General features: G+C 34.2%; 1 protein-coding gene across 3 annotated transcripts in view; it reads right to left on the bottom strand.

The window, feature by feature from the left end:
• Positions 1-1,099: 1,099 nt before the first annotated feature.
• Positions 1,100-17,584, bottom strand: part of LOC105262054 (uncharacterized) — a 34,133-nt gene continuing 17,648 nt past the window's right edge. For all 3 annotated transcript variants that reach the window (XM_059124160.1, XM_059124159.1, XM_059124162.1), the window contains exons 4-5: positions 7,960-8,085; positions 1,100-2,152 (exon numbers count right to left, since the gene is read on the bottom strand). In XM_059124160.1, coding sequence (XP_058980143.1) covers positions 2,034-2,152; positions 7,960-8,085 — 245 coding nt within the window. In that variant the 3' untranslated portion in view covers positions 1,100-2,033. The remainder of the gene's footprint in view (positions 2,153-7,959; positions 8,086-17,584) is intronic.

A 17,584-nucleotide genomic window follows, 5' to 3' on the forward strand; every position in this document is an offset into this window, starting at 1 on the left:
GTAGATGCATCAACGCTTGGGAACATTGATATGTCAACATTTTAAAAATGTTTTGTCCAAAAAAGTGGATTTTTATATGTTTTCTTATTCAACGCAAATCGGAGGTTATTATAATGTATATTTTTCAAAAATTTTTATAAATTTCACTAATTTTTCATTCAACATTTTCAATTCAAAATCGGTTTGACAGCTCATTGTCCCAGCAGCTGTGTCGATGCTATATTTAAAAAACCAAAATTCAGTTAAAAGCTGCATTTACGTTTACACGTTAAATTCAAATTTCAATAAATGACAGCAGATAAAAAAGGATAAATAAATAAAGGTGCAAGCATGGTACAATAAAAAAAGTAAGGTAGAGCTCCCAGCTGATTACAATTTTTTTCCAAGTGTGCCCGACTTCTGGCAATTTTGTGTATGTATTTATTGTTTTGAAAAATAAAAACAAAATATTTTCAAAATCAATGATTGCAAGAAACTTAAATTGCGGGGCGCGCATTAATAATATTGACCAGATTTGCCATGGAATTGAAAGATAAAACAGTTAGAATCATATTTTTGAGAGAAATCCAGGCATTCCAATCATTTTTCGCACTATTTAATCCATTTTAAAAATTAGGAAAAATATGAAAAAAATGAAAACAACGTTTTGTATATAACTTTGAATGAATCTGACAGGAAACGGGCATAGCCTCAGGGCTGTATTTCTGTAGTTTTACGAAGCTGTTCTACCTCCTTAATGTACCATGGTTGCAGGTATACAAAAAGCTCGAAGTCATGGCTAGGCTTATTAATGTCAAATTACAATGGAAAACGATGGCAGGATTTTAGTGCGGCTCTGTAATCCCTTTATGAAATGTCACAAAATATGCCTAGCCATTACTTCAATCTTCTTATGTACTTACACCTTTACTGCTGCAAGGGAATTGTAGGTAAGAAGATATCCATAAAAACTACTCATCTCATTCCTCTGATCTCGGTATACTAGTCACCAAATACATAATGTTAATATAGTTGCCAGCAATTTTTAATAATAATATTATGAAATTTAATATTATGAATTTTAATAATATTTTGAAATATTTTTTTTTCAAGAATTATGATCATTAAAAATTTTCTTTTTAATTTGTAGCACTGTGTAATTAATTAAGTTGTGTTGTGTAATTGTGGTGTTACATTTTGATTTTGATCTTGTGGTTTTGTGACCTCTTTTGATTATTTCTTAAAGGATTATATATTTTAATGAACCAAACATATTACAATTATACGTAAATTATTTAATATATGGACACAAACAATTATACAAAAAAAAAAACTATACAGAATGTAGGTATTGTTATATGGGGGTCGTTTATGTATATTGACAGGGAGAGACAGAGAGAGGTTTACACTTCATGTCATATTATAAATATAACTGAATTGATAAATCAAAAAAAAAAAAATGGCAAAATATTTCTCAATTAACCACAGTATGAACCTGATATGAGCAATGAGTAAATTTTCTTTTTGGAAAAATAATGTAAAAAATTAAAACACTATAACATTGGTTTATTCACAGGGAGAGAGAGAGAGTGGTTTACACATTCATGTCAACAAAAATATCTGTCTTTGTAAACAAAAATGCAAAATATTTATTAATTAACGGCAGATGAACAAAGGAGTTTTAGGTTGACTTAGTTCGATTTTGGCCCTAGGCTCCTTTGTTCATTTCATTTTTTTCCTTTGACTGTATGCCAAAATGTGCATTCACCTGTGTCATTTACACATTTGGTTTGCTATTTGCCCACATAGTCTTAGTTACTAAAATAACAACAAAAAATATATATATAATAATGAAACAAACACACATTACATACATAGGTTTACATTTTCATGACTAGTAGATAACATAGATACAATCATTCATTTTTTTAAAACTATTAAATTAATTTTATTCCATACAATATTTAACAACTAAATAAATACTTGGATAGTGGTTTATTTTCCAACCCCAAAGGGGAGGGGGAAAATTTATCGCTGAGTTGGAGGGGGGTGCCTTAGAAATATAAATGTCTAATTAAAAGATATAGACAGGTGATGAATAGCACATTGTGATAATTCGAAACAATTGTCGATGAACTTCGATGCAAACTGGATGAGGAGGATATGTGGCGCCCTGGAAGAAGAATAAAAAAACATAATTATTATTAGCAATTTAACAAATTTATGGACTATTTTTGAGGCAAATAATATTAAATCTAATTTTTCACAACAATTTCCGTTCCGTACTCATTTTGGTGGTATTATTAGCTTTCTTTTAATTTGTTTATTTATCTATTAGAAATTTACTATTTGTTTACATTTTCCCTAGCCAAAGCATTAGATAGTTTATTTGCTCTTGAATGCTCCATTTAACACCTCCCATCTAATTAAGTTAATAAATAAATGAAAATAAAAAACATATTCGGAAAGATAAAGAAAAAACTACTTTAAAGTCATAAAAATTCAATTTGTCGGGGCATGATAATTTAAAGCATGTGCCTTCATCTAAATCTGGAAAAAATTGCTTTAAACAAATCAAAATTTTGTTAAAAAATAACATATGTGGCGGGTTTTTTTGTAAATAATTTACTTGTGTTAATTTCGAATACTGCAATATTTATTTAACACTTTTTTTTAGATCTTTCAACTTTCCAGAATTTTTCTTGAGTGTTAAATAATTACCAGAGATTTATAACAGGTTTGGTGTTATTTTTCATATTTGCAAAAAAATTATTCTTTTTAGAAGGGAGAAAATTTTTCTGAAATCGAATTGTTTAAAGATTTAATATTTTTTCTTATCTCACCCGTATTTTTCCCATGAAAATAGGGCTCGCTGTGATCGAAAAAGTACATATGGCACATGGTAAAAGACCATGTGTACTTTTTCGATCACAGCGATCCCTATTTTCACCGAAAAAATACTGGTGAGATAAAATAGTTGAAACAAAGTCAAACGCCATAATTTTTACATTTTTTCAATTTAATTGAATGAGAGCAAAAAATGTCGGAAATAGCATCAAGTTTTAGAATAAGTTTAGGTTTCTTTGAATTGGTCACCTTTGGCACGAATTATGGCTTTCAAAGGGTCGATGAAACCGTCACACGCTGCCCTAATGTTGCTCTGCGGTATTTTGGCCCATTTCCGGCGAAGCGCTTGCTTGAGGTGATCGACACTTTGGTGCTTTTTTAGTGCCAACCTTGTTTTCCAAAATACTCCAGACCATGGTAGAAAAATACAGGTAGTCGAATCGACACAGCTGCTGGGACAATGAACTGTCCAACCAATTTTAGAATAAAAAAAATTGAATGAAAATTTATTGAAATTTGTAATATTTTTTGAAGATCGAATATCTTTACAACCTCCAATTGGCGTCGTATGAGAAAACTAGAAAGAATCTACTTATTTTTGACTAAACATTTAAAAAAGTTGACACATCAATGTTCCCAAGCGTTGATGCATCTACCTGTATTCTTCTACCATGACTCCGAACACAATAGTCCAACGGATTGGTATCCGGAGATTTTGGTGGCCTGGTGGTGCGTTAGAAATGAAGCGAGGAACCTCATTTTGTAGCCTCAGTCTTGGTGCTGAGTGCGAGGATGCTGAGTCTTATTGGAATGTCTAAGGTGCGCGACCAAAATGTTTGCGTGCCCAAGACTTTAATACACCCTCCAAAATATTTTCGCGATAATATTCGGAATTTATTCTGATGCCACGGTCGATTAATAGGAGGGGAGGGCCACCATCGGCTGTTATGGCGGCCCACACCATCATTATGACCGGCGCTTGAGTTCTGGTGGCCAACCGAAGGTGGACAGTTTCAGCTGACCTCTTTGGCAAGTAAACACAATTATTTTATTTGTTTACAAACTGCTGGACAAATAATTTTTTTTCATCGGAGATAGGAGAACACCAAATTCGGCACTTCACCACTTTCGTCCAAGCGAAGCAATTCTTTAGCTCTTTTGAGTCTATTTTCCTTTCGTTGCGGTGTAAGTTCTTGCTCTTTTTGGAATTTCAGTGGCTTTACTCCGAGCTTATTTTTCAGTAGTTGCCAATGTTCAGCTCACGAGCCATTTTCGGCCACTGCGGTTTCAATCAAGTCGCTTCTTTTCGCTTTTCGAACCATTTCTGCTTATGTTGCTGTTTTCTTCCGTCTACTTCCTTGCCGTAGGGCTAGGTTACCAGTATCACGGTAACGAGCGATGGTACGAGACACAAAAGATATTTATTCACATTTAAATGCTGGAGTGCTCTAACGATAGCCTCTTGTGGTTCTCCAGCCAAATATAAAGAAATCACACTATCACGCTTGAATTCCAGCGCAAATAACTTATTTGTCTGAAAAAATCTCACCAAAATGCTTTCGGACGCTTGTAAACAATATAATGAGCTGTCATTGGAATAATTTTAACAGCTGTCGGACGAATGGCTTAGAAATGACAGCAGTCTGAAGTTGGTTGCAGTTTGTTGATCTCACCCTGTATTTATTCACCGTTTCCTTCCATTTGGAATCAAAAATAAATGATTTATAATATTATAAATAAAAAAACATTCTAAAATTCCACCCGAAAATAAATTTTTAATATCTTTTAAATTCCTCACATAATTTACAATCGTGCCCACATGGAATTTCAATAAAATATAAAAATATTGCAAAATTTCATTCATAAAAATGAAAATCACCAAATCATCTTCTTCTGGCGAAGAGGAAAATGTGAAATTTATTTCAAAATATTCTCTCCTCTCCCCTCCCCCTTTCTACCTGGTTTTCTAATAGAGCTGTATGATCTGGCCATATATTTTATTAACTTGTTTATTAACATATACGCTTTTAAACATTTCGTCTGTGCTCCACCAAAGCACTGCCGCCCACATTCTTCCCCCTGCCCAACACACACACGATACGGCTAATGAGAATGTTGTAAATTATATATTGTTATTATTTAAATGCTTGATTAACAGCTAAGAATTTAGTTTTTCTGTTGTTGTTGTTGCTGAAAAACAACATTTATTTCTTCTGAATGAAATTCAATAAATTTCAAATAAAAAGAGAACAACAAATTGCCGTTCTTTGGAAATCTAGTAGTTATTGAAAACAACTTGTGATGGGGTGTGAAATTAATGGGAAAAGGAAATGCTGGAAAAAAATTAAAAGCAAAGAAAAAAATAGTGAAAGTATTTTGTGAGGTGAGAGATTTGTTACAGAGGCACTATGTTGGGGTATTCCAAAAAAAATATGGAGGAAATATTTATGGGAACAAAAACCTTTAAATTGTTTTTTATTATTTTAAAACAAAAATATTTTCTTACATTTTTAGTAGAGTTTTCCAGTAGTAGTAGGTGTTCTATTATTATAGCATTTATTAATTTGTTTCGGGTAAAACGTAAATTTTTCAAATGTATCAAGGGATTTGATGTGTGGCCAGGCAGCATATATTTCCTCTAACACATATTGTGAATGATGTATAAATAGGTGTGTCCCATGGTAGAAGAATATAGGTAGACGCGTCGACACAGCTGCTGGGACAATGAACTGTCAAACCAATTTTGGAATTGAAAATGTTGAATGAAAAATTATATAAATTTGGAAAAATTGTTGAAAAACACGGATTATAATAACCTCCGAATGACGTTGTATAAGAAAACATATAAAAATCTACTTATATTTGAAAAAACATTTAAATTTTTTTGACACATAAATGCTCCCAAGCGTTAATGCATCTACCTGTATTTTTCTGCCATGGGTGTGTCCATTGCACAATTACAGAAGGTAAAACAAAGTTACCTCTTGAATACAATTATTTTCTTTTGGTGCCCTTGTTCTGTCAAAACATATATACACTTTGTGTATGTGTGTGTATTGTTTCCGATTAAAAAATACAATAATTTGAAATTATTTCAAATTGGGTTGCAAAATAAATTATGGTAATTATAAAAACTGAAAAATAAACAAAACCAACTGTTGCATATTTAAAAATCTATTTGACACTAAAAGACTCCAGCACAGAGTTGCATTTTATAGTATCTTTGAAGTTGAGCAACCTTTCTTATTAAGCCATGGGTTAGTTACTTTTCGTTACTTTTCTAGTTACTTTTCCTGCAGAAATTGTCCACAAACTCCTTTCTGAGAGAGTAAGGAAGTTTTAATCTCTTTTGCAAGAAAACTGTTTAAAGTAAACGCACGGAAAATCCCTGCAAAAGAATAGTAGAATAATTCAGGCAGTAGCCTCGACACAACTGCTGGAACAATGAACTGTCAACCAAATTTGGGAATTGAAAATGTTGGAAGAAAAAATTATTTAAATTTGTAAAAATCTACTTATTTTTGAAAAATTATCGAAACATTTTTGACATATAAATGTTTCCAAGCATTGATGCATTTATGAAAAGTGTGCAAGCAATCAGCTGATTTGTCAAAACAATATAATTTGTGCGCCACAAAAAGAATGAAGCACTCTAAAATTAAAAAAATGAGCCGAAAAAAAAAGCAATTACGCTTGCGATTTCCAACATAAAGATGTTTTTTAAATTGCTTGCGCAAAAAATATAAATCTCCAAAAGGAGAAGAAGAGTTACAAGTGGTTGCAAGAAGAAATTTGTTCAGCAGGAATTTGCAAACTCTCAGTTAAAGATTTATCAAAATTTCTCCCTCTCACATCACATTCTTTTGCAGAAGTTTTGTGCTAACAGACGACAATTTGCAACAATTGTTACACATTTTAGGATAACCAGAGTTTACAAATTGTTTATATCTTCTATCGTGATTTCAATGGTTGAAGAATACAGGTAGTCGCATCGACACAGCTGCTGGGACAATGAACTGTCAAACCGATTTTGAAATTGAAAATCGTGAATGAAAAATTATTGAAATTTGTAAAAATTGTTGAAAAATATATATCATTACAACCTCCGATTTGCGTCGTATAAGAAAACATATAAAAATCTACTTATTTTTGACAAAACAATTTAAAAATATTCTTCTACCATGCGTGATTTCAAACGCCATGAGTGTTTGTATGACAAATCTCATAATCAGCAGTGAAAATTGAGCTATACATCATACGAAATGTCAAAATTTGTTTAAAGTTCTTTATCTTTCCGGTTGTGATTTAAATATTTTATTGACAAATCTGACAATGTCATCCATATCACAATAATAAGGTGTTCTTTAAGATTTCGACATTTCTTTACGTTTTCATTACCTCTCGTTTACAAAAGGCAGGGCAGAAGAGTTTATATATATTTTATATTTATTATATTGCAAAAATAGTTGCATATTTATCAATGAAAAGACTATATTTTTGTTTGTATCCCACTCTCTTATTTTTTTGTCAATACTCTTTTTTCGATTTTTTGTAATATTCAATTGTTTCTTTTTTATTTTCCATTAGTTCATAATGTCAAAAATTGTTAGGATTTAGAACTTTGGAAAAAATTTAGACCTTGATAGGCTACTATTTTTATCTTTCGTTTAAATGTCTATCCATGGCAGAAGAATATAGGTAGATGCATCAAAGCTTGGGAACATTGATATGTCAAAAATTTTAAAATGTTTTATGAAAAATAATTTTTTAAATGTTTTTTTATATACGACGCAAATAAGTGGTTTTTATAATATGAACTTTTCAAAATTTTTCTTACAAATTTTAATAATTTTTCATTCAACATTTTCAATTTCAAAATCGGTTTGACAGTTCATTGTCCCAACAGCTGTTTCGATGCGACTACCTGTATTCTTCTACCATGTGTCTATCACAATAGGCATTATGACAGTTCTGATTCAAGACAATTTGTCTCGTGTTAACGATAGGTTACTATGTTTTCATCTTTCTTTATTTGATAGGTATATTTGACAGCTGGTAGGTATTTTGACAACTGATCTAATTATCAGCTGCAATAAATATAATATAAATTTATTGTAATGTATATATACTCACATTCTCTCGCCAGAAGAGCTGAACAGCAACACTCTTTCACCTCTTCGTAGAAAAAGCAGGAACCCACTGATGGTTTATACGCCTTCTCGCCGACATAGCACATGTGTGGGACAAATGGTAAACCCTCTGGAAAAAAAGAAGATGAGAACAGAAATTAATAAGGATAATATATTCAGCTTAAAGTAAGTTTATATGCAAACTAACTAATCTTGCGTTTAACTAATCGCAATAAATATGAGCATAGGCAACCTATTTAAATTGATTGTGCTTGGCATGGTAGAAGAATACAGGTAGACGCATCGACACAGCTGCTGGGATAATGAACTGTCAAACAAATTTTGCAATTAAAATTTTTGAATGAAAAATTTTTTAGATTTGTAAAAATTTTTGAAAAACGCATATTATAATAACCTCCGATTGACGTCATATAAGAAAACATACAAAATCTACTGATATTTGAAAAAAAAAAAACATTTTAAAATGTTTGACATATCAATGTTCCCAAGCGTTGATGCATCTTCCTATATTCTTCTACCATGGTGATTGGTTAATTAGCACGGTTAACTATTGTGTAAACATCCCATAACCGTACAGTCGAGATGGAGATTTTTCCCAAATAAAGGTGAGAACACACACAACACACATCAGGCTCCTTCGTAAAAGAACAGGAGAGTTTTAGGGTTACTTAGTTCAATTTCGGGACATAATTTATACCTGCTCACCCTACGCTCCATTGCTCTCTTACGAAGAAGTCAGCCGATTACTTAAGGTGCGAATGTGTCAGGGTGGAAATACATAAAGCGCATATTTGGCTGGCTTACGTCATCTGCTAGCTTCTTCGTAGATGAACAGAGGAGTTTTAGGTTGACTTAGTTCGATTTTGGCCTTAGGCTCCTTTGTTCATTTCCGAAGAAGCCAGCCGATGACTTAATCCAGCCAGATAAGCGCTTTATATATTCCCACCTTCATACACTTTTTTTTGACTTGATTAAGTCATCGGCTGAATTTATACATGCTGATAGAACCATGCAGGTAACCTCATTTCAGAAAAGAATATCCAGCTTTCCATTTTCAATAAATATAAGTGAATAGAAAACAGGTTCCCAGCCGTGATGGATTATGGACAAAAATGATGAAATGATATTTACGATTGGATAAGTTTACCTTTTTATTTCTGCCATGACTTATGCTGTGTTGCAAAACCTACAAGAATTTTCTAGTTCTGCAATTTTTTGTGACATCATAAAGGAAAGAATCAGTGAGGGTGAGAATACTTAAAACGCTTATTTGATTGGCTTAACTCATTAGCTGGCTTCTTCGTCGATTTTGGTCCTACGTTCCTTTGTTCGTTTCCGAAAAAGACAGCCGATGACTTATATATATATATATATATGAGATGAAAAACTGCAACCACTTCCAGACTTCTGTCATTTCTAAGCCATGTCCGTCTATCTGTTTGTCTGTCTGTTGAAATAGCGATACAGCCCACATTTTTTGACGTAAAGCGTCAAAATTTAGCAGAAAAATGCGATATATCGGTCCACGTTTTAGTATAGTCCCCATATAACGGTACCTCCCGATATTCGATATTTTGATGATTTTTGCCACATTTTTTCACGGATTTGCCTGAAAATTGATATTTGTAGGTCATAATAGGTCCTAGTTCGTGTGGCGAAACATTGTATGTATAGGTCCACGTTTTGGTATAGCCCCCATATAACGGTACCTCCCGATTTTTTGTATTTGATGATTTTTGCCACATTTTTTCACGGATTTGTCTAAAGATTGGTATTTGTAGGTCAAAATGGCTTCTGGCTGCGGTGGCGAAACATTGTATGAATAGGTCCACGTTTTGGTATAGCTCCCATATAACATCAAAATATTCGATATTTTGATGATTTTTGCCACATTTTCTGACGGATTTACCTGAAAATTGATATTTGTAGGTCATAATAGGTCCTAGTTCCTGTGGCAAAATATTATATGTATGGGTCCACCATATAACGGTACCTCCCGACTTTTTGATATTTTCATGATTTTTGTCGCATTTTCCCACGAATATGTCTAAAAATTGGTATTTCTGGCAAAGACATAGAAGTATAAAGATGGGACAAGACAAAGTCAAAATATGGCAACCCTATGAAAATACCTCTGTTGTTACGATATTATAACAACAGTTTTACAAATGTTAACTGATTTTAACCGCTAAAGCTATATGCGAACTTTTGGAAAGATCTATGGAATAGAATTTTGAAGCCAAAATTTTGTATTTTTCAAATTTTTATTTGTAATTCCTTTCTGTAATTGTGGTTTTCATATTAACATCTTTCTGCCATGAGCTGTAACTCTAGGTATTGAAGACACAAACCATTTGCTCAAAATGCATTTTGTCTAGTCTTTACCATTTTAGGTCTTTGTTTCTGGGTCATAATGGGTTCTAATGTTTCCTTAAGGTGGAGGGTATTAACAGTTCGGCCCGGCCGATATTAATGTTTTTTACTTGTTTACATTCCATTATGATATCATAATTATCGATTACATATATCCTCCCAGCCATAACCCCACCGTAGCAATTGACAACCCCAAAAAAGAAAATAAACATTTTTCTCTTAGCAAAATATTTTGAATTTAAAAAGCTTTCAAAAAAAATACAATTTTCTTTTTGGTATTTCAATCGAGTATCCAGTGGATTTCCCAATCTCTTGTTTTTCACCGTTTTTTTTTTTTGGAAAATGGGAATCTGTTACAGATTACTTTTCCTTAACAAAGAGTGCTTCTGTGTGTGTGGAACAAACTGCAATATGTTTGCCTTCGATTGCCATGGTGTGGCTGGCGAAGCACCACCACCCAATCGCCACTGGACTCATTGACCAAAGTCTATATTTTTTCCTGCCATAGTTCAGTTTATTATTTCGTTTTTGGTTGCTGTTGTAATTTTTCCACCGAGTTCATAAATTTCCATATATTGTAAACACACACACACAGATGTAGAACTTTTATTGTTGTTATTTTTTATTGTTGTTGTTTTGATGTTTACTCGCCGAATTGCCAACAACATCTCAAGAAATAAACTATAATTTGGTCAATGCAAATACTTAACGAGCCGATCAAAGTAATTTCATTAGGCTTTCCATCATCGGCGATTTTTTTATGAAGTCATCATTTTATGATCTACGGAAGACGGCGACGACGTCTGTCTGGAAGAATTGATGAGATTTTTATAGCCGAAATGCCACTTATGTTCATCATCAAATAAGAAAACATAAATACATTTGAAACAATCAAGGTTAGGACAATTCTGAAACATTTTACTTAGAATGTTGTAGGCATTGCTTGATATTGGGGAGAACAAAAAATCAAGGCATGTTTTCTTTCTGGAGAAAATTTTCTGATTTCGATTTTTTCCCTCACTTCCCATTGAACTCAAACCAAAGTCATATTAAATACCAGGAATTGACATGATTTCATTACCATTGCATACGTTTTTAAATCATCAGCAATACCTGTTCTATGTCTATTTTGAATATTTATTTTTGTAAGAATTGCGAACAAGGAACTCCATAAATATTTATTCAGAAAATGTTGAAAATGCCAATTTTTTCAAAGAAAATGCATTTCAATATTTTGTGTTTTTTTTTTTCCAGACGCTGGAAATTGCATTCATCGCAGCTATATTTTTGTTGTTTCTTTTTCCAGCAATTAAAATTAGTAGTGTGGCCACCACCCCAAACCCAAATCTAGAAACTGCAATCAATGCAATTCAAACACCATTACCAAGAGATGCCACAATGAAATCTACAAAACCGTCGAGGTGACGAGTGATTTATGGATTTTGGAACATTTGAGGAAATTTTGATTTATGGCATTATTTTGAGGTTGATGTCTTAAAATTTTTGAAAAAAAAAAATAATTTTAGCAATTTTTCTGGAGGGGCTTCAGCAAATTTTAAATTTTATTGAATGAAAGCAAGAAATGTGGGAAATAGTCTCAAATTTTAGAATAAGTTTAGATTTGTTCGAATTGGTCATCTTTGGCACGAATTATGGCCTTCAAACGGCCAATGAAACCGTCACACGCTGCCCGGATGTTGCTCTGCGGTATTTTGGTCCATTCCCCGCGAAGGGTTTGCTTAAGGTGATCGACACTTTGGAATTATTTAGTGCCAACCTTGCTTTTAAAAAAAAAAAAACGCCAGACACAATAGTCCAACGGATTGGTATCCGGAGATTTTGGTGGCTATTGTGTGCTGGAAATGAAGCGATGAACCTCATTTTGTAACCTCATGCTTGGGCGGTGCGTGCTCAGTGCAATGGTGCTGAGTCCTGTTGGAATGTCCAAGGTCCGCGGCCAAAATGTTTGCGTACCCAAGGCTTTTATACACCCTCCAGAATATTTTCGCGACAATATTCAGCATATACAGAATTGTGTTATAGTTTTACCCGAAAAATCGGGAAAAATTAATTTAATTTATTCGAAATTCGAAAATATGCCGAAGGTTTGATCCGAAATTCTGAAAATTTTTAGATGTTTGATCCGAAATTCGGAAAAAATCTGAATTTGTGCTATAGTTTTACCGGAAAATCGGGAAAAACTCATTTAATTCGTTGGAAATTCGGAAAAGGATCGAAGGTTTGATCCGAAATTCTGAAAATGTTTAAATGTTTAATCCGAAATTCGGAAAAAGTCTGAATTTGTTGATAGTTTGACCTGAAAATCGGGAAAAACTCATTTAATTCGTTGGAAATTCGGAAAAGAGTCAAATGTTTGATCCGAAATTCTAAAAATTTTTAGATGATTCGATCCGAAATTCGGAAAAAAATCTGAATTTTTTCTATGGTTTTACTCGAAAATCGGGAAAAATTAATTTAATTCTTTCGGAATTCGGAAAAGAGTCGAATGTTTGATCCGAAATTTGGAAAATGTTTAGATGTTTCATCCGAGATTCGGAAAAAAAAGAATCCTAATTTTTTCTAAGCTTTTACCTGAAAAATCGGGAAAAGTCCGATTAATTCATTCGAAATTCGGAATGTTTGATCCGAAATTCGAAAAAAAAAGAATCTTAATTTTTTCTACGGGTTTACTCGAAAAATCGGGAAAAGTTCGATTAATTCATTCGAAATTTGGAATTTTTGATCCGAAATTTAAACAAGTTACAAAGGGCCGGGCCGAACTTAGAATACCCTCCACCATTTGGAACGAATTTGTAAATTTTCAAAAAATAAAATCCTTAAAAAATTCTGTTAACATTTTAAAAATACCGAATATAGCCCAAGGACCTAAAATGGTAAAGACTAGACAAAATGCATTTTGAGCAAATGGTTTGTGTCTACAATACATAACAGCTCATGGCAGAGATATGTTAATATAAAAACCACAATTACAGAAACGGATGACAAATAAAAATTTGAAAAATCCAAAATTTTTATTTCAAAATTCTATTCCATGGACCTTTCCGAAAATTTGCACATTGCCTTAGGGTTTAAATCAGTTAACATTGGTAACGATGTTGTTATGATATCGTAACACCAGAGGTATTTTCAGAGGGTTACCATATTTTGACTCTGTCTTGTCCTATCTTTACACTTCTATGTCTTTGTATAACCGTTATATTGGGGTCTATACGACGTAGACCTATATAGGCCTTGTTTGTCATAAGCCATTTGACAAATAAAAATTTCTGAAATTCTGAAAATTTTTAGTTTTTTAGATGATTTGATTTTTTTTTTGGATTTTTAGATGATTTGATCCGAAATTCGAAAAAAAAAGAATTTTTATTATTTTTTCTATGCTTTTATCCGAAAAATCGGAAAAAGTTCGTTTATTTCATCCGAAATTCGGAAAGTTTAATTCGAAATTCGGAAAAAAGAACTTGCAAACTTTGAGTAAAAAAGGGCTGTCATAGTTTCTCTCTCGCACTGCTCTCTTTTGCACATCATTTGCGTTAACAGACGAAATCCAGTTATAATTTCTTTAAAGTTTAGGGTAACCAGGCACACCTAGAGTTTCTATAGGAAAATTTGCTAAATTTCAATTTTCTCTACGAAACCTCTTCAAATTTCCCATATGAAATTTTCCAATAAATCCATACGAAATTTTCAAGAGATTTATTATTCTGCTGCCAAGTTATAAATAATTCTCAACGGCATTGAGGAGATAATCCCCCAAAGACGGCTGACACTAACAATGAAAGATATTTCCGTTTTCAGATGAATGGACAGCAAAAGGCAATGAGGATGATACTACACAACATACCCCCCCGCTCCTCTACCTCGAACACCTGCCAATTAAGATTTATACACTGCCACTTAACATGGCACTGTTATGTTAACATTTAGCTAACAGATCAATGTCAAGACAATTTGACATAGATTCTTGAAAAAGCAATTGTTTCTCTTTTTTTTTTTGCTCGATTGGGGGTTAGGCTCCACTGTGCCACCCCGCCACCAGCCACCATGCTTTTGGATATTGAAACCGAAATTGGTAGTTTTGAAAATCGTTTATTAGTTTGCGCTTGGTCTTGAGTCATCAGGTGTTAACACTGAACCCGGCACTTAACGTAAATGACCAACATAACGTCGAAGCGATCGATTGTTTCTTTGACGCCATAGGAAATGATTAACCAAAAACGCTCCAAAACTAGGAGAAAACAAAGCAAAAAACGTACACACCCACCCACACACCAACAAAAAGCTATTGGCTATGGGCAAATAGCCCCGCAGATTATTCATAATTTTCATAAGAACTCTGCGCAAGTGAATTCTATTCTTCGTAGCTACAAAGTTTGTGAGGTGGCTATTTATTTATTGTTATTGTTTTAAAGCAACAGCAACAACAACAAAGCTCAATCGAATTGAAAAATCTGCATTAGGTCTTGCATATTAAATAGCTATCTATTGTTGCTGTAGTTGCTAAATGTCCGAAATGACCAACCACATGGAGGGCAGTCGATGCCCAGGGGGGGAATTCTAACAGCAGCTGTCAGTCGTTGCCAAGCGCTGTTTTCCAGAGCTTCGGTAGCCTGCTGTGTGATGTTATGGCATGTTTACATAGCAAACATTAAAAATTGCTCGGTGTAAATAATAGCACGTATAGTCGCATCGACACAGCTGCTCGGGCAATAAAATGTCAATGTACCAAGTCTGAATGGAATCGGATGTCAATTTCGTGTTCTACACGATATTCAAAATTTTGACCCTTTGTGGGGGAGGTACCAGAAGGAGTGGACCGACATATTCCATCTTCACACCAGTCCTTTGATTAGTAAAAATATTGTCATGTTTGTAATTTGAAGAGAACCGGATGCTTATTGCGGATTTTATGATCGTTTTGGTTATTCAAAATTATGAGCATTTGTGGGGGAGGCACCAGAAGGAATGGTCCGACCTCTACCATCTTTATAACAGATCTTGTGTTGGTGGAAATACTGGGATGTGTGAAATATGAAGTGAATTGAATGCTTATTTCGGATTTTATGATCGTTTTGGTTATTCAAAATTACGACCATTTGTGGGGGAGGTACCAGAAGGAATGGTCCGATCTCTACCATCTTCATAACAGATCTTGCATTGATGGAAATATTGAGATGTGCCAAGTCTGAATGGAATTGGATGATAATTTCGTGTTTTATAAGCTTCATGAATTTTTCAGATTTTGACCCCTTGTGGGGGAGGTACCAGAAGGAATGGTCTAATCTCTACCATCTTCACAGCACATCTTGTGTTAGTAGAAATAATGGGATGTGTGTAATTTGAAGTAAATAGAATGCTTATTTCGGATTTTATAATCGTTTTAGCTATTCAAAAATTTTACCCTTTGTGGGAGAGGTACCGGAAGGAATGGTCCGATCTCTACGATCTTTATAACAGATATTTTGTCGATGGAAATATTGAGATGTGCCAAGTCTGAATGAAATTGGATGTAAATTTCATGTTTTATAAGCTTCATGAATTTTCCAGATTTTGACCCTTTGTGGGGAAGGTACCAGAAGGAGTGGACCGATAAATCCCATCTTCACACCAAACCTTGGGTTAATAAAAATAATGCCATGTCTAAAATATGAAGTGAATCGAATGCTTATTGCGGATTTTATGATCGTTTTGGTTATTCAAAATTATGACCCTTTGTGGGGGAGGTACCGGAAGGAATGGTTCGATCTCTACTATCTTTATAACAGATCTTGTGTCGATGGAAATATTGAGATTTGCCAAGTCTGAATGGAATCGGATGTTAGTTCCGTGTTTTATGAGCTTCATGAATTTTCCAGATTTTGACCCCTTGTGGGGGAGGTACCAGAAGGAGTGGATTGATACATTCCATCTTCACAGCACATCTTGTGTTAGTAGAAATAATGGGATGTCTAAAATATGAAGTGAATCGAATGCTTATTTCGGATTTTATGATCGTTTTGGTTATTCAAAATTATGACCCTTTGTGGGGGAGTTACCGGAAGGAATGGTTCGATCTCTAGCATCTTCATAACAGTTCTTATGTTGATGGAAATATTGACATCTGCCAAGTCTGAATGAAATTGGATGTTAATTTCGTGTTTTATGAGCTTTATGAATTTTCCAGATTTTGACCCCTTGTGGGGGAGGTACCAGAAGGAGTGGACCGATAAATTCCATCTTCACACCAGACCTTGGATTAATAAAAATATTGTGATGTATTTAATTTGAAGATAATCGGACTAGTACATCACATTTTAAAAGGGTTATAATTATTCAAAATTTTGAGCCTTTGTGGAGGAGGTACTTGATGAAATGGACCGATATTGTCCATTTTCGCACCTGATCTAGCGCTGACGCAAATAGTAGGATTTGCAAGGTTGGATCCAAATCGGATTATCCTTTCTCTTTCTGTGCAGGAAATTGTTTTCTTTGCAAATTTTGACATTTTGTGTGGGAGGTACCAGAAGGAGAGGACCGGTATTGCCCATCTCCGAACTCGATCTAAGTTTGACAATAATATTACGATGTACCAAGTTTGGATTAAATCGTATACTCCTTTGAGAGTTATCGTGCGCACCAGCCAGCCAGACAGACGGTTGGACGGATGGACATCGCTAGATCGACTCCTAATTTCCTGAAACGGATTTCGTCCAAAGAAACTTAGGGTCTAAAACCGTTATTTCGCAATATTCCATTCAGCAAATATTGAAAAATGAGCTCGGGATAAAGCCATTGGCCACCAGAACTCAAACGTCGGCCATGGTGATGGTGTGGGCCGCCATAACAGCCGATGGTCACTCTCCGCTCGTATTATTCGACCGTGGCATCAAAATATTCTGGAGGGTATATTAAAGCGTTGGGCATGCAACATTTTGGCCGCAGACTTTGGACATTCCAACAGGGCTCAGCACCATCGCACTCAGCACGCCCGACCCAAGAATGGTTACAAAATGATGTTTCTCGCTTCATTTCCAGCTCATACTGGCACCAAAATCTCCGGATACCAATCCGTTGGACTATTCTGTGTCTGGAGTATTTTGGAAAGCAAGGTTGGCACTAAAAACTCTCCAAAGTATCAATCACATCAAGCAAGTGCTTCGCCGGGAATGGGCCAAAATACCGCAGAGCAGAGCAACATTCGGGCAGCTTGTGACAGTTTCATTGGCCGTTTGAAGGCC

This window comes from Musca domestica, unplaced genomic scaffold, assembly GCF_030504385.1.
Source record: "Musca domestica strain aabys unplaced genomic scaffold, Musca_domestica.polishedcontigs.V.1.1 27, whole genome shotgun sequence".
NCBI lineage: Eukaryota > Metazoa > Arthropoda > Insecta > Diptera > Muscidae > Musca > Musca domestica.